A 22,484-nucleotide genomic window follows, 5' to 3' on the forward strand; every position below is an offset into this window, starting at 1 on the left:
TTTTTTGCGGTACGCGGGCCTCTCACTGCTGTGGCCTCTCCCATTGCGGAGCACAGGCTCCGGACGCACAGGCTCAGCGGTCATGGCTCACGGGCCCAGTCGCTCCGTGGCATGTGGAATCCTCCCGGACCGGGGCACGAACCCGCGTCCCCTGCATCGGCAGGCGGACTCTCAACCACTGCGCCACCAGGGAAGCCCTAGAGTTGAATTTTTTAACTAGTTTTTTTTTTTTTCTTTCTTTTTTTTTTTTAATAAAGTGGGAGAGAGCATGAAGGCTGTATATTCTAAACTGGTACTTCTTAACTTTTTTTTGTCCCGTGTCTCATTTTGATAAACATAAATATCTTATATTCTTGGTTAATATAATTTGAAATTTCAAAATATGTTAAACACTTCTAAAAATGAGTGAATGAAAGCTTTTGTGATTAGAGAGGAGGAGCCCAGTTCCTCTCTCAGTGTTTTTATCTGCATATCTAAAAGGGATCTTCAGTTCTCTCAGAAGTGCTAGGGGGAAAGGTCTGACTTGCTATATTAATCAGGATGGGCAAGGCTATGCTGCCGAAACAAAGGAAGCTTGAAATATCAGTGGCCTAACCAGAAGAACTTATTTTCATTCACACTACATGTATAGCACAAATCATTGGAGGACCCTGTTCCATGTAGTCCCTCAGGAACCCACATTGACAGACATTGCCATGTTGTAGCCTCACCACTGAAACACAGGACTGCCAAGGTGCCACAAAGGGGGAAAAAGGATATAGAGGTGACACATTGGTTCTTAACTATGTCAGCTGAGAAATGAAATGCATCACTTGTGCTAAGTTCATGGCCCTAAACTAACTGCAGAGGAGGCTGAGAAATGTAGATGAGCAGATGGAATATTTGATGAACTGTCTCTGTTCCTTATTCTCTTCACCACTTTACTTACACCTCATAGAAAGAATTAGATAGCTTCATGCTCCTCGTTCCTCATGTGAATATTCTTTATCAGCCAAAGTTTCAGAGGGGAAGGGCATAGGAGTGGTAGAATTCGAACACAAAACTCCACCTTGATCCTCCAAAAGTAACTTGATCTTGTATATTTTGCTTTACACCTTTAATTTTCTCTGGATCACATGATATCAAAGTGAATGTTGAATCTGGTTGTTTGCTATATGCTTTTCTGTCTAGGATGTGAAAGAGCAAAGCACTATCTAGGTCATTTGCAACATTAAGTCTGTAATATTGCTTTGTTTTCATACCCAAAGTTTCTGAAAAACCAGCTACATAAGTGTATGCTTATGTAAATGGGATGACTGAATGATTGACACACAAGGTCTGCTTACTTACGGGGAAGTAAACAGGGAGATTTTTACCAAAAATTCTCCAAAGGGGTCTCCTGGAATGTCTTTGACATCTAAATCAAACTTTAGTTCCAAGATTCCTTGGATATCTTCTTGCAAAGATTGAACTGTGTGAGAGAGAAGTCCCCATAAGCTTTTGGGCAAGATTTTCAACTCCAGTAGTGGGAAATCATCACCTTAGTTCATTCAACAGACTAGATAATATTTGAGGTTCCCCCTAAACTTGAAGACATTTTCAATAACTTTGCTTTGAGAACTTAACTTCTTCAACTCAAGAAAATGAAGACTTTTCAGACTAATGAGTAGAGATGTTGTTGTTTGTCATTTGAAGTTTCAGGTCAGATATTCAGATATATCTGCCAAATATGCCAAGCACTATTAAAAATTGTGATTTTTTTTTATTGTAAAATACACTTAACATAAAGTTTATCATTAGTGATATTTATTATAGTATATTCACAATGTTATGTAAACACTACCTCTAACCAGGTCTAAAACATGATTTCATCACCCCAAAAGGAAACCCGTTAAGCAGTCAATCCTGTTACTCCCCTCCTCCCAGTCCTTGGCAGCCACTAATCTTTCTCTCTCCATGGATTTGACTGTTCCGGGTATTTCATAAAAGTGAAAGCATTTGATATGTGGCTTTTTGTGCCTGGCTTCTTTCGCTTAGCATGATGTTTTCAGGGTTCATCCATGTTGCAGCATGTATCAATACTTCATTTCTTTTTATGGCTGAGTTGTTAAATTATAATTTTCTTAAAATTTATGCAGTTGGTCTTTTTCCTAATACTCTAAAAATAGAGCAGCTTTGTCCTTCATTTCATAAATGCATCAAACATATTTCTTTTTGACAACCAATGAATCTCCACTTGGAACAGAAAACTAATTCTTTATTTTTTGGCGGCATTGGGTCTTTGTTGTTGCTGCGCTCGGGCTTTCTGTAGTGGCGAGCGGGGGGGCTACTCTTCGTTGCGGTGTGTGGGCTTCTCATTGCAGTGACCTCTCTTGTTGCGGAGCACGGGCTCTAGGCACGCGAACTTCAGTAGCTGTGGCACGCGGGCTCTAGAGCACAGTTGTTGTGGCACACGGGCTCAGTTGCTCTGCGGCATGTGGGATCTTCCCGGACCAGGAATCGAACCTGTGTCCCCTGCATTGGCAGGTGGATTGTTAACCACTGTGCCACCTTGGAGGTCCAAAACTTTTATTCTCAATGTTTAAATCTTTACAAAGTATATCAAATAGTCTGAGGTTTAACATACTTGCCAAATGACATTCTTGCCTTGATAATCAAGCAAGGTTACGGTCTTCTACACCACTGATCATTGTTTTGGAAGCCAGTGATTAGCCGTAAATGACAAGTGTATCCAAAACCAAAAATCCTCGTGGTGAACTCAGCTTTGCTGGACTGGAATGCCATCACTATACACTTGCACTGTTTTGTTCTCATTTGCTTCATAGAATTTTGATAATCAGTTTTAGTAAACTCCCCCAATTTTTTCTTCTGTGTGTTGAGCCCTACATAACAAATAAAAGAGTGATTGACAGTAGTAAGGTTTCATTGTTTGAAAGGCAAAAAAGGGGGGACAGCAGTGAGTTTGATCTTTTTCAAAACTATTCCATCTTTAAATTAAATCTCTTTGGCACTTTATCCTAATTTGGATTATCTTCTGAATTCCTTCTGGAATTTCTTCTCTGTTCTTTTCTCTAGCATATATAAAAATTGAAAACTGTAGCATCCAAGGTTTCTCCAACAGTATGAAGTTGTTTTATTCTTAATCATCAAAAATGATGTGTTTTTCATTTGATGTTTTTTTTTTTTCTTTTTTTTTTTTTCTTCTTTTTGCGGTATGTGGGCCTCTCACTGCTGTGGCCTCTCCCGTTGCGGAGCACAGGCTCCGGACGCGCAGGCCCAGCGGCCATGGCTCACGGGCCCAGCCGCTCCGCGGCACATGGGATCCTCCCAGACCGGGGCACGAACCCGCATCCCCTGCATCGGCAGGCGGACTCTCAACCACTGCGCCACCAGGGAGGCCCTCATTTGATGTTTTTTAAGTGAGGTATAACTGACATAACATTATATTAGTTTCAGGTGTACAACATAATGATTTGATACTTGTATATACAGGCACACTTCATTTTATTGCGCTTTATTACACTTTACAGATACTGCCTTTTATTTATTTATTTATGTATTTTGCGGTATGTGGGCCTCTCACTGCTGTGGCCTCTCCCGTTGCGGAGCACAGGCTCCGGACGTGCAGGCTCAGTGGCCATGGCTCACAGGCCCAGCCACTCCACAGCATGTGGGATCTTCCCGGACCGGGGCACAAACCCGTGTCCCCTGCGTCAGCAGGCAGACTCTCAACCACTGCGCCACCAGGGAAGCCCTGCATTTTTTATAAATTGAAAGTTTGTGGTAAGCCAGCCTGAATTGTCAGATGATGGTTAGCATGTTTTTAGCAATAAAGTATTTTTAATTAAGGTATGTACCTTGTTTTATTAAACATAATGCTATTGCATACTTGATAGACTATAGTATAGGGTAAAGATAACTTTTATATGTACTAATAAACCAAAAAATGTGTGTGACTTGCTTTATTGCAGTATTTGTTTTATTGGAGTGGTCTGAAACTGAACCTATAGCACCTCGAGGTATGCTTGTATTGCAGAATGATCACCCCAGTAAATCTAGTTAACATCCATCACCATACATAAGTTTTCTTACGACAGGAACTTTCAAGATCTACCATCCTAGCTACTTTCAAATATGCAATACAGTATTATTAATTGTAATCACCATGCTGTACATTATATCCCTATGACATTCATTTTATAACTGGAAATTTTTACCTTTTTGACCTCCTTCACCCATTTTCCCCACTCTCACTCCCACCCCCCACCTCAGGCCACCACCAGTCATCACTGTATCTGTGGGCTCAGGGTTTTTTTGTCTGTCTTGTTGTTTTTAGATTCCACGTATAAAGAAGATCATACAGTGTTTATCCTTTTTTGTCTCACTTATTTCACTTAGCATAGTGCCCTCCAGGTCCATCCATGTTGCCACAAATGGCAAGATTTCACTCATTTTTATGGCTGAATAATACTCCATTGAGAGAGAGAGTTTCTTTATCCAAAATAAATGATGTTTTGTGTTGTGTTTTCTCAGACTTTGCTCATAATAATACCCATGGTTTTTTTGGTAACATAATCTATTTTCGATTTAATACGATAGACACTGTTGGGATTAAGTGGGTGATGTTAATAATATTGAACAAGAGGTATTTTGGGGATGATATTTATTTATTTATTTTATTATTTATCTCCATTACATCATTTTATTTATTTTTTAACATCTTTATTGGAGTATAATTGCTTTACAATGGTGTGTTAGTTTCTGCTTTATAACAAAGTGAATCAGTTATACATATATGTACGTCCCCATATCTCTTCCCTCTTGCGTCTCCCTCTCTCCCACCCTCCCTATCCCACCCCTCTAGGTGGTCACAAAGCACAGAGCTGATCTCCCTGTGCTATGCGGCTGTTTCCCACTAGCTATCTCTTACTTCTGGTAGTGTATATATGTCCATGACACTCTCTCACTTCGTCCCAGCTTACCCTTCCCCCTCCCCGTATCCTCAAGTCCATTCTCTAGTACGTCTGTGTCTTTATTCCTGTCTTGCCCCTAGGTTCTTCATGACCTTTTTTTTTTTTTTTTTTTTTTTAGATTCCATATATATGCGTTAGCCTACGGTATTTGTTTTTCTTTTTCTGACTTACTTCACTCTGTATGACAGACTCTAGGTCCATCCACCTCACTACGAATAACTCAGTTTCGTTTCTTTTTATGGCCGAGTAACATTCCATTGTATATATGTGCCACATCTTCTTTATCCATTCATCTGTTGATGGACACTTAGGTTTCCATGTCGTGGCTATTGTAAATAGTGCTGCAGTGAACATAGTGGTACATGACTCTTTTTGAATTATGGTTTTCTCAGGGTATATGCCCAGTAGTGGGATTGCTGGGTCATATGGTAGTTGTATTTGTAGTTTTTTAAGGAACCTCCATACTGTTCTCCATAGTAGCTATATCAATTTACATTCCCACCAACAGTGCAAGAGGGTTCCCTTTTCTCCACACCCTCTCCAGCATTTATTGTTTCTAGATTTTTTGATGATGACCATTCTGATGGGTGTGAGATGATATCTCATTGTAGTTTTGATTTGCATTTCTCTAACGATTAATGATGTTGAGCATTCTTTCATGTGTTTGTTGGCAATCTGTATAGCTTCTTCAGAGAAATGTCTATTTAGGTCTTCTGCCCATTTTTGGATGAGGTTGTTTCTTTTTTTGATATTGAGCTGCATGAGCTGCTTGTAAATTTTGGAGATTAATCCTTTGTCAGTTGCTTCATTTGCAAATATTTTCTCCCATTCTGAGGGTTGTCTTTTTGTCTTATTTATGGTTTCCTTTGCTGTGTAAAAGCTTTTAAGTTTCATTAGGTCCCATTTGTTTATTTTTGTTTTTATTTCCATTTTGACAGATTAAAGTGGGGAAAGGCTGGAGGCAGGGAAAGCAGGTAGACATTTTTAGTAATTCAAGAATCATTGTAAGTTCCTTACGGGCAGGGACTATTGTTGTGTTGTTCATATGTCTATTTCCAGTCTTTGTATAGGTTGTGATACACAGTATAAGTTCATAGTTATAAATCATTTGTGGAACATTGCAGAAAGTAAACTTAGTGAATAAATAAATGAGTAAATGAATTCTCCTTTATTTTTAAAAGAAGGACAGCTAAAGACTTAAACTAATGTGGTGGCTGGGAAAATAAAGAGACTAGAAGAACATGGTGGAAAGAGTTAAGAAGGCTAAATGAAGGATTAGAGTGTAATACACCAAGAGGAACAAAACTAGGCAGACTCCAAAACTGAACACTGGGAAACTAGATTAAAGTAGGTGCTAAGTAACAACTGAGAAAGAAAATGCCTGTTTATGTGTAGGGGTTTTTTGTTGTTGTCAAGGGAAGAATTATGCAGGATAATTGCTGATCAGTCTATCAGATATTAAAGCAAGAGCTAATTGGAAAATACCCCATAGACAGTGGAATGAAAAAAAATGTGGATTTGAGAGTTAATTGCATGTAATTGATTAAGTCATTCTATGGATAAATTCTAAGATTAAACTGTTTCGTGAATGAATTCTGGTGAGAATAAGAATAGGCTAAATTATATCATTGTAAGCTTTTTTAAAAAATTGGATCTATGTTTGAGCTATGCTTTATTGTGTAAGAATAAATTCTGCCACCAAGAATGCCAGTAATCTGTCCATATTTTCCATTGCAATGCAATTCAGTTGTAATGAATTAGGCTACCAAAATTTTATTATGATTTTTTTATTGCAGTAGGATTTGTGGCACATTTAAAGCTATCCTGTGGCAAATTCATCTGGGAAAGAAAACTATACAGTTCTCTGCATAGCAGAAATTTTCTTAAAGGGTACATTTATAGACAAAATGACAAAGTTGCAGAACAGTAGTGTTAGACAGTCTTATAAGTAGGTTCTCCAAATAGCATCCACTGTCGCAAGTCAGAGAATAATTACATCTGCATAGCATGGAACAGATTGTTGGTTGTACTTTGGAACAGCTGGCCTTCCGTATCCACAGGTTCTGCATTCGCAGATTAGACCAACCCTGGATCAGATTTGATTCCTCGGTTATGGAGGAAATGTGCATAAGGAGGACTAACTGTATAACACCATTTTATATAAAAAACTTGTGTATCTGTGGATTTTGGTATCCATGGAGGGGGGAAGGGGATTCCTGGAACCAATTATCCACGGATATTGAGGGATAACTATATTTTTAAACCTCAATTCCACCCCCACTGACAGTAGCATCATCAGTCACATGTTCTAGATTTTTGAGAAATAGAAAAGAAGCCTAGAAATCATCTCATTCATTTCACATTTCTAAGGAAAATCCGCCAGAGCATAGAAGCCTCATAACCAGTTAAATAGTTAGGCTAAGGCCAATTAATAAATAGTCTCTTGACTCCCAATCTAGTACTTTTCCTGTAATATTGCACAACCCTCCTTCTTTAAATGTGATTTAAAATGAGAAATTTTCATCTAAGCATTGATTTATGGTTTTATTTATACCTAGAATGTAAGAATTAATAGGAAAGTACCATTTTCTCTTACTAACCAACTTTTTATATGCAATAAATTTATCACACAACTTGACTGTATTATTTTACTGATAAGAATAAAGCCTAGATTCTGTTTTCTTTGCCAAGTGACTCATTCCACCTGGTTTAAATTTAGATAGTATTTTTAGGGAGGCGTTAGTAAATTTTGTTGAGGGAGAAACAAGAATTTTTTAAATGATCTTTCTTTTTAATCCTTTTTAACCAGCAAGAAGTTGAGAAGTTTACAGACCTAGAGAAACTCTACCTCTACCTTCAGCTGCCTTCTGGTCTCAGCAATGGAGAGAAAAGGTAATATCACTTCTTGTCTTTGCCTCAATTACAGTGTTTATGTGTGTGTTGCGGTGGTTATTGCTTTGCACTATTCCTAAAATCATCAGGAAACAGACTGTCAAAACAGTAGATATTTTTAGTCTTTGATCATATTTGGTTAAGTGTTTACCCATAGATTTTGCTAATTCATTTGTGTACCTGGGTGAATGCTGTGAAATGCAGTTGGGTTATGTTTTATAAACAGATTAGTGTATTTATACAGTATGGCAGATTTTGAAAATTGAACAGAAAACCAAAGAATAAACAGATAAGCATTGTGAGCAATAAAGTGCAAGAGTTTTTTTAGGTACTGTCAGGTAAGCAGATCACAGAGCATAAAAAAGAAAAAAAAATGAATTGCCTGTATGGCACCTGAATTTATGGTAAATGTGTGATGTTTTAAGTGCTTGCGGGGTATTACTCTATTTTCATTAGTACACATATTTAATAGCCTCATTTTGAAAATATAGAGAAAAGTTGTTGGTTCATGGATTCTGTTCTTAAAGGAGTTTCTCTACCCTTTTAAGTATTTCTCAGAGTTTATTTCATTCATATAAGTTATGCTTAACATTACTTTAAAAGTATAGGTATGAAAAGAACTGGAATGAAAAATCTGTTGCTTTTACTTTTTTCCCCTTGGACCACATTTTGTAACTGTTTTAATAATTTTCTGTCCTAGAAATTGCTCAGTAATTTCTTTGAAAATACATAAATTATTGTTTTCGTAGCTGAGATGAATGTCAGAGTCAAGTGAGGAGCTTCCCTCATGTTATAAGAGACACTGCCAGATAATAAAAATTTATGATGTTTAGTGGAGGTGTTGTCCTAGAGAGGAGGACTGGTTACAGAAAGGACCATAGAGGGAGACTTGTCCTCTCAGGATCTCTCCAGTGTGAATTCCATTCTGGAGCATAGAGGCTTTAGTAAGATTCAGGGTAGTTACTTGAGAATGCTAAGCAAATAGAAAATAAACAATTTTTTCCATAACTTTCATTTTATAGTTTGATGATTTGGTAAGTTTAGGCAAATGAACAGGCAAGTAAGTAAACAAATATCCCCTTAGAGGTAATTTTGGCCAAAACAAATACCTTATGTTTTCAATGCTCCATCATCTCTGCCAGTTTAGAGACCGTGGCGGGGAGGGAACAGGGCAATAACTTTAGTCAGACACTAGCTATAGAAAATGGCTCACAACCACAGGTGGACAATTTGTATTTGGATAACTGGGCATATACTTTATGTCCTGACTTTGGTTTGGTCACTTATAGTGAGTTTACACACAGTCCTTTAGTGGAACGTTTAGGCCTGGTTCAAAAATTATCAATGAATTGCTGTCTACTTCAGCTAAAACATGTTTTTGTTTTATGATTAGTGATCAGAATGCCATGTCATCTAGTCGGGCACAGCAAATGCATGCCTTTTCCTGGATTCGGAATACCCTAGAGGAGCATCCTGAGACTTCACTGCCCAAACAGGAAGTCTATGATGAGTACAAGTAAGTATTATGTGTATATGTCAGGGATGCAGTGTATTAAAGAGATTAAGTACTATACTTGGCTACAATGGTTTGTTTTATCATTGGCGAATATCATACTGGTGTATGAGAGTTTAACTTAGAAATCTCTAAGATTGCATCCATCTCTAAGCTCCTCTGGTAGCATGTGTAATAAAGAACAGGATTACTGAATAAAAGGATTTCTTTAGAGTTCTTCTGGATCACAGGAGGGATGTCTGAGGGCAGAGGGACAATGGAGTAGGGTTGGTGAATAAAAGGATTCCTGTAAGGTTCTTAAGGATGACAAGAAGGGTGTGTCTGGGGTTCATAGAGGGACAGTGGATGGCAATAAATAAATCAATGCATAAGGAAAAACTAAAACATGTTTTTTTTTAGATTTCTTAAACGTCTTTTTCATGAATCCAAAACTTTTCTAATCATTTTCTGTGCCAACTCGAGAAAAAGCTAAGTATCTGGAATGTTGTGAATTACTTACTCAGACGAAGGAGTTCAGTGGCTTGCACATAGAAAACATTCAGACAGTTTTGATTGTACAGATAACTTATTTAAACACGGAAAACACAAGTATAGAGGCTAATGGGCCTTTCTGGATAAATGTCATAGATGCTAAATCTAGTCTTGTTTAACATTTTATAATCGATTTGGAAGCAGGAATTTGTTCTAGCAGAGTAAGTGAAACCAAAATTTTCTGGGTATTGAAATATCAAAGCAAGGAGCACATATGTGTTGTACTTGCACAATGTGGAAGAAAAGTGTCAAATAAGTGCTGCTGTTAGCCAGTGTAAGATGATGCAAAAGAACTACACTTACTGAGAAGATTATTGGTATCTAGAAAGAAAACTTTCTATGCTCATTCAAAATTCTGATTCCCTCACCTTAAGGAATGCAATAGAGCTGGAGAAAGTCTAGAGAAAAATGTCTGAAATAATCAAGGGAACAAGGTTAAACTGAACAGCTTTAGATTTTTCCTTTTTAGAAAAGTTACAGCTAAGAGTATGTGTGATCCAAGTCTATAAAGTTCATTTTCTCAGTCTACAACAGTCTACTGAATACCTGCTATGTGCCATGTCAAACCCTGTAAGAAGTTCTGAGGATACAACAAATAAAACACAGCTTCTGCCCTCATCAAAAATATGAAAAAACAAAAACAAACAAACAAACAAACAAAAATATATATAAAATATATATATAGTGAGCATGAATTCTTAACTAACTTCAAGTTAATTCTAATTAAGATAGAGATAACCTTGTGAAACTACAAAGAAGTAAATTTAAATTCATTAAAAGTTTATTAATATCAAGCAAACGTGATATGTTTAAGAAACCCTGTATCGAGGATCAAGAGAATAGGTTCTGTCATTAAACTTGTGTGACCTGGACAGGTGTTTTAACCACTCTTTGTTCAGTTGCATCATCTATAAAATGAGGTGATTGAAGAGGTATGAGGCTTCTTTTAGCTCTAAAATTCTAAAAGTTGTCTGAGGTAGGAAATGAGGAAAATAAATTATCCAAAATGTCTCATGTTTCCCAAAAGGCAAATCAGACAAATTAATGCATGACATTTCCATAATGAATTAATAAGGAAACCGAGGATATTTATATTTTTTTGAAGTGATATCCTTCCCCTGCACAACCCTTTGCATCACCATTAGAGACAGCACCCTACATTTGTGGAAGTATGACTCTGAACCATTAAAGCAGTCCTTACGTTCCTAAAAGTTTCCTGCCTTGGGGAAAGCACAGTTATATTTTTCTATACTATTTTTCTGTGAAATCATTTTCTAAGGTTCTCATAAATTCTTACAATTTTTTTCACTAAGAAAAAAGTTAAAGGTTTCCCCTAAACAAAAGAGAACCAAAACATAACATTGTTTTGGGACAAGGAATGGTAGCTCCAATTTTGAGCAGTTTATTCGCAATTCAGTAGAGAGCAACTGAGATAAAAGGAAGTAACTTAGACTAGAGTTTTAAAAGGAAGTAGTAGGTAAGGGAAATTCTTGATAATAACGTAAATAGGAAAGAAATACCAGTTCTGTTCATGGAATTTGAAAGTATTATGCTAATGATTGTCTCTTTATAAAAATCAGTATATTACTATACAATAGTACTGTAACTGAGTCTGAGTATTTTAGTTCAAAACACATTTCACTAAGAATATACGTTATTCACTGTTGTATTCTACACAGTGTTTCCACATAGTAGGCACTAATTTAATATTAAGAGTGACTAGAGATGAGTCTCTCCCATCAGGAAACTTGCACAAGCCTCTTAGATAGCCTCATCCACCAGACGGCACCCAGCAGAAGCACTTCAGACCTAGGGACACATACAGACTGAAAGTGAGGGGATGGAAAAAGATATTCCATGCAAATGGAAATCAAAAGAAAGCTGGAGTAGCAATACTTATATAAGATAAAAGAGACTTTAAACCAAAGAATGTTACAAGAGACAAGGAAGGACACTACATAATGATGAAGGGATCAATCCAAGAAGAAGATATAACAATTATAAATATATATGCACCCAACATAGGAGCACCTCAATACATAAGGCAACTGCTAACAGCTATAAAAGAGAAAATCGACAGTAACACAATAGTGGTGGGGGACTTTAACACCTCACTTACACCAATGGACAGATCATCCAAAAAGAAAATTAATAAGGAAACACAAGCTTTAAATGACACAATACACCAGATTTAATTGATATTTATAGGACAGTCCATCCAAAAACAGCAGATTACACTTTCTTCTCAAGTGCGCACGGAACACTCTCTAGGATAGATCACATCTTGGGTCACAAATCAAGCCTCAGTAAATTTAAGAAAATTGAAATCATATCAACCATCTTTTCTGACCACAACACTATGAGATTAGAAATCAGTTGCAGGGAAAAAAACATAAAAAACACAAACACATGGAGGCTAAACAATATGTTAGTAAATAACCAAAATATCACTGAAGAAATCAAAGAGGAAATCAAAAAATACCTAGAGACAAATGACCACGAAAACACGACAATCCAAAACTTATGCGATGCAGCAAAAGCAGTTCTAAGAGGGAAGTTTATAGCAAAACAAGCCTACCTCAAGAAACAAGAAAAATCTCAAACGATCTAATCTTACACCTAAAGGAACTAGAGAAAGAAGAACAAACAAAACCCAAAGTTAGTAGAAGGAAAGAAATCATAAAGATCAGAGCAGAAATAAACGAAACGGAAACAAAGAAAACAATAGCAAAGATCAATAAAACTAAAATCTTATTCTTTGAGGAGATAAACAAAATTGATAAACCATTAGCCAGACTCATCAAGAATAAGAGGGAGAGGACTCAAATCAATAAAATTAGAAACGAAAAAGAAGTTACAACAGACATGGCACTGATACAGAGCATCCTAAGAGACTATTACAAGTAACTCTATGCCATTAAAATGGACAACCTGGAAGAAATGGACAAATTCTTAGGAAGATATAACCTTCAAGACTGAACCAGGAATAAATAGACAATAGGAAGAGACCAATCAAAAGTAATGAAATTGAAACTGTGATTAAAAATCTTCCAACAAACACAAAAGTCCAAGACAAGATGGCTTCACAGGTGAATTCTGTCAAACATTTAGAGAAGAACTAACACCCATCTTTCTCAAACTCTTCCAAAAAATTGCAGAGGAAGGAACACTCCCAAACTCATTCTGTGAAGCCACCATCACCCTGATACCAAAACCAGACAAAGATACTCAAAAAAAGAAAATTACACACCAGTATCACTGATGAATATAGATGCAAAAATCCTCAACAAAATACTAGCAAACAGAATCCAACAACACATTAAAAGGATCATACACTATGATCAAGGGGGATTTTTCCCAGGAATGCAAGGGTTCTTCAATATATGCAAATCAATCAATGTGATACACCATATTAAAAACTGAGAGTAAAAACCATATTATCATCTAAATAGATGCAGAAAAGGCTTTTGACAAAATTGAACACCCATTTATGATAAAAACTCTCCAGAAAGTGGGCATAGAGAGAACCTACCTCAACATAATAAAGGCCATATACGACAAACCCACAGCAAACGTCATTCTCAATGGAGAAAAACTGAAAACTATTTCCTCTAAGTTCAGGAACGAGACAAGGATGCCCACTCTTGCCACTGTTATTCAACATAGTTTGGGAAGTCCTAGCCACAGCAATCAGAGAAGAAAAAGAAATAAAAGGAATACAAATTGGAAAAGAAGAAGTAAAACTGTCTGTTTGCAGATGACACGATACTATACATAGAGAATCCTAAAGATGCCACCAGAAAACTACTAGAGCTAATCAGTGAATTTGGTAAAGCTGCAGGATACAAAATTAATGCACAGAAATCTCTGGCATTCCTATACACTAATGATGAAAAATCTGAAAGAGAAATTAAGGAAACACTCCCATTTACCACTGCAACAAAAAGAATGAAATACCTAGGAATAAACCTTCCTAGGGAGACAAAAAACCTGTATGCAGAAAACTGTAAGACACTGATGAAAGAATTTAAGGATGATACCAACAGATGGAGAGATATACCATGTTCTCGGATTGGAAGAATCAATATTGTGAAAATGACTATACTACCCAAAGCAATCTACAGATTCAATGCAATCCCTATCAAATTACCAATGGCATTTTTTACAGAACTAGAAAAAAAAATCTTAAAATTTGTATTGAGACACAAAAGACTCCGAATAGCCGAAGCAGTCTTGAGGGAAAAAAAACCAAGCTGGAGGAATCAGACTCTGACTTCAGACTATACTACAAAGCTACAGTAATCAAGGCAGTATGGTATTGGCCCAAAAACAGAAATATAGATCTATGGAACAGGATAGAAAGCCCAGAGATAAACCCACACACCTATGGTCAACTAATCTATGACAAAGGAGGCAGGGATATATAATGGAGAAAAGACAGTCTTTTCAATAAATGGTGCTGGGAAAACTGCACAGCTACATGTAAAAGAATGAAATTAGAACACTCCCTAACAGCATACACAAAAATAAACTCAAAATGTATTAGAGACCTAAATGTAAGACCGGACACTATAAAACGCTTAGAGGAAAACATAGGAAGAACACTCTCTGACATAGATGACAGCAAGTTTTTTTTTTCATCCACCTCGTAGAGTAATGGAAATAAAACCAAAAATAAACAAATGGGACTTAATGAAACTTAAAACCTTTTGCACAGCAAAGGAAAAACCATAAACAAGACGAAAAGACAACCCTCAGAATGGGAGAAAATATTTGCAAACAAATCAATGGACAACAGATTAACCTCCAAAATATATAAACAGCTCATACAGCTCAATATTAAAAAAAAAAACAACCCAATCCAAAAATGGGCAGAAGACCTAAATAGACATTTCTCCAAAGAAGACATACAGATGGCCAAGAAGCACATGAAAAGCTGCTCAACATCACTAATTATTAGAGAAATGCAAATCAAAACTACAGTGAGGGGCTTCCCTGGTGGCGCAATGGTTGACAGTCCGCTTGCCAACGCAGGGGACACGGGTTCATGCCCTGGTCTGGGAGGATCCCACATGCCGCGAAGTGGCTGTGTCTGTGAGCCATGGCCGCTGAGCCTGCGCGTCCGGAGCCTGTGCTCCACAACAGGAGAGGCCACAACAGTGAAAGGCCCGCATACCGAAAAAAAAAAAAAAAAACCTACAGTGAGGTATCACCTCACACCAGTTAGAATGGGCATCTTCAGAAAATCTGCAAACAGCAAATGCTGGAGAGGATGTGGAGACGAGGGAACCCTTTTGCACTATTGGTGGAGATGTAAATTGTTACAGCCACTATGGAGAACAGTATGGAGGTTCCTTAAAAAACTAAAAACAGCATAACCATATGACCCAGCAATCCCACTACTGGGCATATACCTAGAGAGAACCATAATTCAAAAAAACACATGCACCCCAGTGTTCATTGCAGCACTATTTCCAATAGCCAGGTCATGGAAGCAACCTAAATGCCCACTGACAGACAAATGGATAAAGAAGTAGTGGTACATATATACAATGGAATATTGTTCAGCCATAAAAAGAAACGAAATTGGTTCATTTGTAGAGATATGGATGGATCTAGAGACTGTCATACAGATTGAAGTAAGTCAGAAAGAGAAAAATAAATATCATACATTAACGCATATATGTGGAACCTAGAAAAATGGTACAGATGAACCGGTTTGCAGGGCAGAAATAGAGAAACATATGTAGAGAACAAACATACGGACACCAAGGGGGGGAAAGTGGTGGGCTCGGAGGGTGGTGTGATGAATTTGGAGATTGCAATTGACTAATATGTATTAAAATGGATAAGTAATAAGAACCTGCTGTATAAAAAAATAAATAAAATTCTAAAATTCAAAAAAAAGTGAGTGACTAGAATGGAATCTGATCTTGACATTCATAATAAAATTTTAGTGTTATAAGACTTCATAAGTCTTCTAGTACACTACCATCCCCATTGTATAGGCAAAACATTAAAACTCAGAAGTTAGGTGACTCTTCCAGTGTTCCAAAATTTGTCAGGGATGAATATAAGGCTAGAACTCAGATTTCGTGAGTAGTTCATAACAGGTGAGAAGGCAAATCTGTTAAATTTGAGTGGTATGAAGCAGAGTGAGTAGAATAGTTTGGGAAAGTAGTCAGAAATAAAGTTGACTAGGGCTTCCACTTAGTGTCAATAAATAAGCTGCACAAAATATGAATCTGTTAATATACAGTTAGTATACATGCATACAGATAACGTGAGTGTTGTAAGAGACACGGCACAGTAACATCTATTAGCAGCATGCCATGTTCTAAGAAGAAAGTCTGTTTGTGTTTCCACAGAATTACAGCATGTGGGAGCTCCAAGCTATTCTCTCATTTCATTGTACATTGCCTAAAACCATAATTTGGTATGTGGGTTTAAATAACTTGATGAAAACTGTAGAAAGGCTAGAGACAGGCAAAAAGTAGATCAAAGTATTAGGAAATAGATACTTAAATGTTTTAAAATTATGTTTTCTAGAGAAAGCAAAATGGAATATAGCTATATTTTTTTAAAGGACAAGAAGTTTAAATCACAGGAGGAGAGATTTCAATTAGACACAAAATAACACTTCCTGCCAGAAGTGATTTTTAGACAAATTTTGTCCTTTTCTAAAGGCCTTTTGGACTAGTTATTTTCCAGTTTGGAGTGCCTTAATGAGGTTTCCTGAGTAAAAACATAGAGTGACAAATCTTAAATTGAGTCTGTTATAAATATTCATTGAAAAATATTATTAATGTGAAATGTACATTTATTTTAAGCTATTCCTATTCATTGAAGTGATGTTTAGATATATATGTGTGAAAATCAATCTCTTTCATAGTCATTAAAATCAGAATCCCTTTGAGAGAAAAAATGAAGATGTAATCTAAGACAGTATGGTTTCTTTTAACTGTATTTTTATGCTAAATTAAAATATTCATAGAACCAGAGTTTTAAGGGACTTTCCACATGCAAAGACAGTTGATTTACAAACTATTGTGAACTTTTATATTTGTTGCAACTTCTGAAGTCTGATAATCACATGTGTTTATGAAAGTGATGATTAATGTGTTAATTTTTCTAATTATGAAAGTAGTATGTATTCATCATGAACGTTTTGGCAGGTAGTCATAAACGTATAAAAAGAAAACTAGCACCAGTAATCTTACTACCTACAAATAACCTTTTGGCTTATTAATTCTTTTTATTTTTTCTACCGCCTTCTTTTCATGTATATGTTCTTGTTATTGTTTAATCAAATTTTGACCCCACTGGTTACACAATTCTTGAATGGGGGAACAGTTGTGAATAATACTGCAGTGAACATCCTTGACTATATAATTTAGTGTAGATTATTACAGTTGGAATTGCTGCTTATGAACCATTATATATTAAAGATATTAACTATTGAAATATAAGTTTTTTTCAAGATTGCTGTTTATTATTTAGTTTTTAATAAGTAGTCTGATCTGTCTGCTTTCTTTGCAGCTTGTAACATTGCTATTATGCTTAGAAAGAACTTCTTCCCAATGCCACTAGCAGCTGAATACTCATGTGTATTTTCCCTAGATATTACTTACTTCATTTTTCACATAGAACCCATTAGTTCTTCTAGACCAAATATATACATTTATTTTGATAAATGCCATAAGATAAGGAACTGATTTTAATTTTTTCTAAATGGTTAATTTCCCAGTCTTATTTATTGATAATTTTTTCTCAATACTAATCTATAATTTTTATCTTACTAAAGCCTTTTGGACTCAGTTTTCTTCCTTTGTATTTTTCTGTTCTTATGCCAGTACCATACCATTTTAAAGTATTTTAGCCATTAAATGTTTAAAAAGCTAGTGGGACGGGTCTTCCTTCATTATTCCTCTTTTTCAAAAATTCCCATGTTTTTATTTTCGTACCACTTAATATTTCTTGTGAAGTTTGGAATCACTTTTCTAACTTTTTTTTAAAAGGGAAACCTCAAAGGAATTTTGATTCAAAATGCATTAAATACGAAAATTTATTTTAGAAAAATTAACTTCAGAGCTAGAAGTATGTTTCTTAACATCTTTCTTGTGTCGTTCAGTAAAGTTTTAGTTATTTTTCCTTCAATTGACTCCACTTATTTTTCTTAAGTTTATTCCTTACGAGTTTTTATTATGTTATTTATATTATGAAAAATATATTTTATTATTTCATTATTGGTTTGGTTTGTAAGATATCTGTAGACTTATATTTATGTTGTACATTTTATATTTAGTGAACTTTGTTTAATCCTAATTTTTCAGCTATTACTTTGGACTCTTCTGGGTAGCATTTATCCTGTATATCTTCCTCATCCTCTTTATTTAATTACATTTAATTGATTTTCCTTCTGACTTTGAATAATAACAATAATAGGCATCATTTTGTCTTACAGTTCTTTGATGTTAAGGGTGTATCTTTTATAATTGACCAAGACTTTATTGGCTTTTTTATGAGAAATTGATATTGAAATTCATCTAATGCTTTTTGGGCATCTGTTAAGATTATTCAGTTCTTCTTGTTACCTATTTATATGATATATAAAGATACTACCTAATATAAACCCTTCTTTTATTCCTAGAATGAATGTCTTCTTCATGTCAAGATCTGTAATCTTTTAGCATACTGTTGGTTTCTATTTTCAAGTATATTTTTTAGGATCTTTGCATCTATATTCATAAGTGAATATGGTCTGTAATTTTCTTTTTTTGTGCTGTCTTTGTCAAGTTTTGATATCCGGGTTAGGCCAGCTTCGTAAATGAATTGGAACTCTTTCCCTAATTTCCTGTGCTCTGGAACAGTTTATATAGTTTGGGAATTATTTGTTCTTGAAAATTTTAAAGAACTCAACTATAATACCATCTAGGCCTGGAGCCTTTGTTGGAGGTAATTCTTTGACAATTTTGGGGTTTTTTTTCTGGTTAGATTTTTACTTCGTTAGTCAGTTTTGGTAATTGGTTTTTCCTGGAATTCATTCAGATTTTCAAATATATTGGCATAACATTATATATACTATTCTCTCACAAATTGAATATCTTCTTTATCTGTTATATCCTCTTTTATATTTCTAGTTTTAGTCATTTGAATTTTCCTCTTTTTTCAAAGTATATTTAGCTGTAGTTTATTTTTATTGGTTTTCTTAAAAAAAAAACTAAGATTGATAAGTCAGTTTTATTTTTTTTTTTTGCCTGATGTCTCATTTTTAGGTGTCTGTTTTTGTTATCCTGATTTTCTCAGGTTTTTTCCTTATTAAATGGAATGCTTCCTTTGTTTTCATATTTAAGATAAAAAAGATGGCGCCATTACAATGGAGAAGCATATGAGGATGATGAACATCATCCTTGGGGTGGTGTTCCTTGTCAGACCTCCTAATAGGGCCAGTGAATAACACTCACCATTGGCATTTTATTTGCAGTAGTGATTGAGTGAAGGACTGTAATCATAATATGCTCACTACTTGCTCCTGTTTTAATATTCAACTATAGTAGTGTTTTAAAAATTAAATGAAGAATAAACTTGAATATAAAAGCTCAAAAAAAAATCTCTGAATTGCATCTTTTTTTTAATTCCACTTTCATTCCTCTGCTATATATGGCCTGGTAGTCAACATTCTACATGACTCTCTTTCCATTCAGAAGAGCCATCTTTATATCTATGAATTTGCCTCTTATAGTTCTGGCTGTATTCCTTAGGTATGGATATGATTACCTTTATTTTCTAATATACCTTTATTTTCTAATAGTGTGCAATTATAGCTTTGATTTCTTCTTTGACCCAAAATAGTTAGGAGTGGTTTTTTTAACTTTTCACGTGCTTGAGGGAGTTGAGGTTTTCTTCCATTTTGTTTTGCACTTTATTAATTCCTAGTTTTATTATATTTTAGTCAAAGAATGTGGCTCATTCAATTTTTGATTTTTTTTATAATCATTGAGGTTTACTTTCAGGCTAACATTATCAATTTTTATAAATATGTCTGGACATTCTCTTTATTTGCACTGTATATTGACTTATATTGATAAGCACTGAATCCAGTTCCTGTAATTTTCAGATCCTTCAAATTCTGCAAGAAGTCCTTACTCTTTTGTCTGTTTAATTAGTTCAGAATGAGTACTGTGTTAATTGCTTACAAAAGTGATATTTCTCACAGTTCCTTATGGTATTTTTAATGGGTTTTGCTGCACAGGTCTTGGGGCTGTTAGAAAAAAACATTCATGATTGTATATCTTTATGATAGTTAAAGCCTATTGTCAACAAAAAAATGATCCTCTGTCCTATTAAATGTATTTTATCTTAAATTCTCCTTTGATACCAATATTTGTAACCCATTCTGGATATCTGTCTAATATAAGTATATAGTTTTCCATCCTTTTATTTTTACCATTTATGTCATTTTGTTTTAGGCAGTTTACATTATTATGTTTCTAAAGTTTTTAATCTAAAATTGTCTCTGGTCTTAAAATCTGACCAATAGGAGAAGCTGGTGGAATGAACCAGTCTCAGAAATCTGGTGTTTGCAAACACTTAGCAACAGAGACAGCAGCAGCCACAGTTCCTGCTGCTTTTTCCTGCTGCATGCTAGAGAAACACAAGCATTAATCCTAAGTGGATTTCTTACTAAATAATATGTAGCCTGTTTTAGCATTCCTGAAAATCTGTTTGCTTTCATTCTCGGTAGAATCACAAATGTTCAGATTTGTAAACTTGACAACTTTGGCTGCAGTGTTTCCTGGGACACAAATGTTCTCTCCAAATCCTTTTTTTTTTTAAATCTATGTAATATTTTAAGGAATATGATTATTTTGCTTTTTATTTTTTTAATTTAAAAAATTATTTTTATTTTTGGCTGTGTTGGGTCTTTGTTGCTGCGTGCGGGCTTTCTCTAGTTGCAGCGAGCAGGGGATACTCTTCGTTGCAGTGCACGGGCTTCTCGTTGCGGTGGCTTCTCTTGTTGCGGAGCACGGGCTCTAGGTACGCAGGCTTCAGTATTTGTGGCACGCGGGCTCAGTAGCTGTGGCTCGCGGGCTCTAGAGAGTAAGCTCAGTAGTTGTGGCATACGGGCTTAGTTGCTCTGCGGCATGTGGGATCTTCCCGGACCAGGCCTCGAATCCATGTCCCCTGCATTGGCAGGCAGATTCTTAACCACTGCGCCACCAGGGAATTCCCTGTTTTGCTTTTTAGTTTGTGCATGGTCATTAATTTTGTATGTGTGATACTTTAGTGCTTACCCATCTAAGTTTGTAATTTCTGTTGTATTAATCAATGTAAGTTAAATTCTTAGGACAACCTTGAAGGTAAAAATAGATTCTAGTAACATATTTGTTTTAAGAGCTTTAAAATAGTGAACATTTCATGAGTTAAATGACATATATATGTTTTACAACAATCTATAATCTAAGTCAGACCTAAACATATGTGTAGAATTTATAAATTTCTTAAATACATATTGTTTAATGTTACATCACCTGTATGAAATAAATGGAAGCAGATATTATTCCTGCTTTATGGATGATGTTCTTATATTCAGAAGTGAATTGTTCTGGACAAATCTGAAACCAGGTTTTCTGACTTCAAAGCTGGGCTCTTTTTACATTAATCCCTATTACCTCTAGAAACTTGTCCCAAATGCTATCCCTTTTCTTTTTTATATAAATTTATTTATTTATTTTATTTGGCTGCATTGGGTCTTCGTTGCTGCACGCAGGCTTTCTCTAGTTGTGGCACATGGGGGCTACTCTTTGTTGTGGTGTGCGGGCTTCTCATTGCGGTGGCTTCTCTTGTTGCAGAGCACGGGCTCTAGGCACGTGGGTTTCAGTAGTTGTGGCTCGCAGGCTCAGTAGTTGTGGCGCACGAGCTTAGTTGCTCCATGGCATGTGGGATCTTCCCAGACCAGGGCTCGAACCCATGTCCCCTGCATTGGCAGGCAGATTCTTAACCACTGCACCACCAGGAAGTCCCTGCTATTCTTTTTAAAATTTAAAATTTTAAATTTTGGAGTAGCATTTGCCAAGCCTTAATTGTATTTTAAATATATATAACTAATTGGAAATAGTAAACTAAAACTTAAAAGTGATCAATTCTGGCATTACTGACTTTTTGTTCATATTTGATAGTTAAATATGTATGCTAAATATGCTTAAGATGTAAATTGGTTTAAGATTTTTACCATTTAAATTTACATTAATATGTGTAGTCTGAATTGTTACCCTAAATACATTGTCTAGCCTTTAAGTTATTACTTTTCAGGTAAGTTTTTTTTCACACTTCCTTGGTGTGGCCTGTTTCACAGAGGTCCTTATCCTAGTTTTCTCTTTTCCCTGTGTTTCCTTTGACTTGATTCTCAAGGAGCTAGTTGATAATCTGTCTTTCCCTCACCTTCTCTATGTTTCTGACCTCTGGTACTTTCACAGAGTGCTCATTTACTCTCATCTTTCCCTCCTCAACTCTTTACAATAATAATAGGAAGAGCAGTAACAGCGCAGTGGAGAATAAAGCTGGAATTGTAAATATATCAGGAAAGGAACTAGTTC

At 35.7% G+C, this 22,484-nt stretch overlaps 1 protein-coding gene across 2 annotated transcripts in view; it reads left to right on the forward strand.

The window, feature by feature from the left end:
- The window catches only part of RFX7 (regulatory factor X7), a 160,474-nt gene that overhangs the window by 78,057 nt on the left and 59,933 nt on the right, over nucleotides 1–22,484 (forward strand). For both annotated transcript variants that reach the window (XM_060097298.1, XM_060097297.1), the window contains exons 4-5: nucleotides 7,762–7,844; nucleotides 9,238–9,360. In XM_060097298.1, the coding sequence (XP_059953281.1) occupies nucleotides 7,762–7,844; nucleotides 9,238–9,360 (206 nt within the window). The remainder of the gene's footprint in view (nucleotides 1–7,761; nucleotides 7,845–9,237; nucleotides 9,361–22,484) is intronic.

This window comes from Mesoplodon densirostris, chromosome 4, assembly GCF_025265405.1.
Source record: "Mesoplodon densirostris isolate mMesDen1 chromosome 4, mMesDen1 primary haplotype, whole genome shotgun sequence".
Lineage (NCBI taxonomy): Eukaryota > Metazoa > Chordata > Mammalia > Artiodactyla > Ziphiidae > Mesoplodon > Mesoplodon densirostris.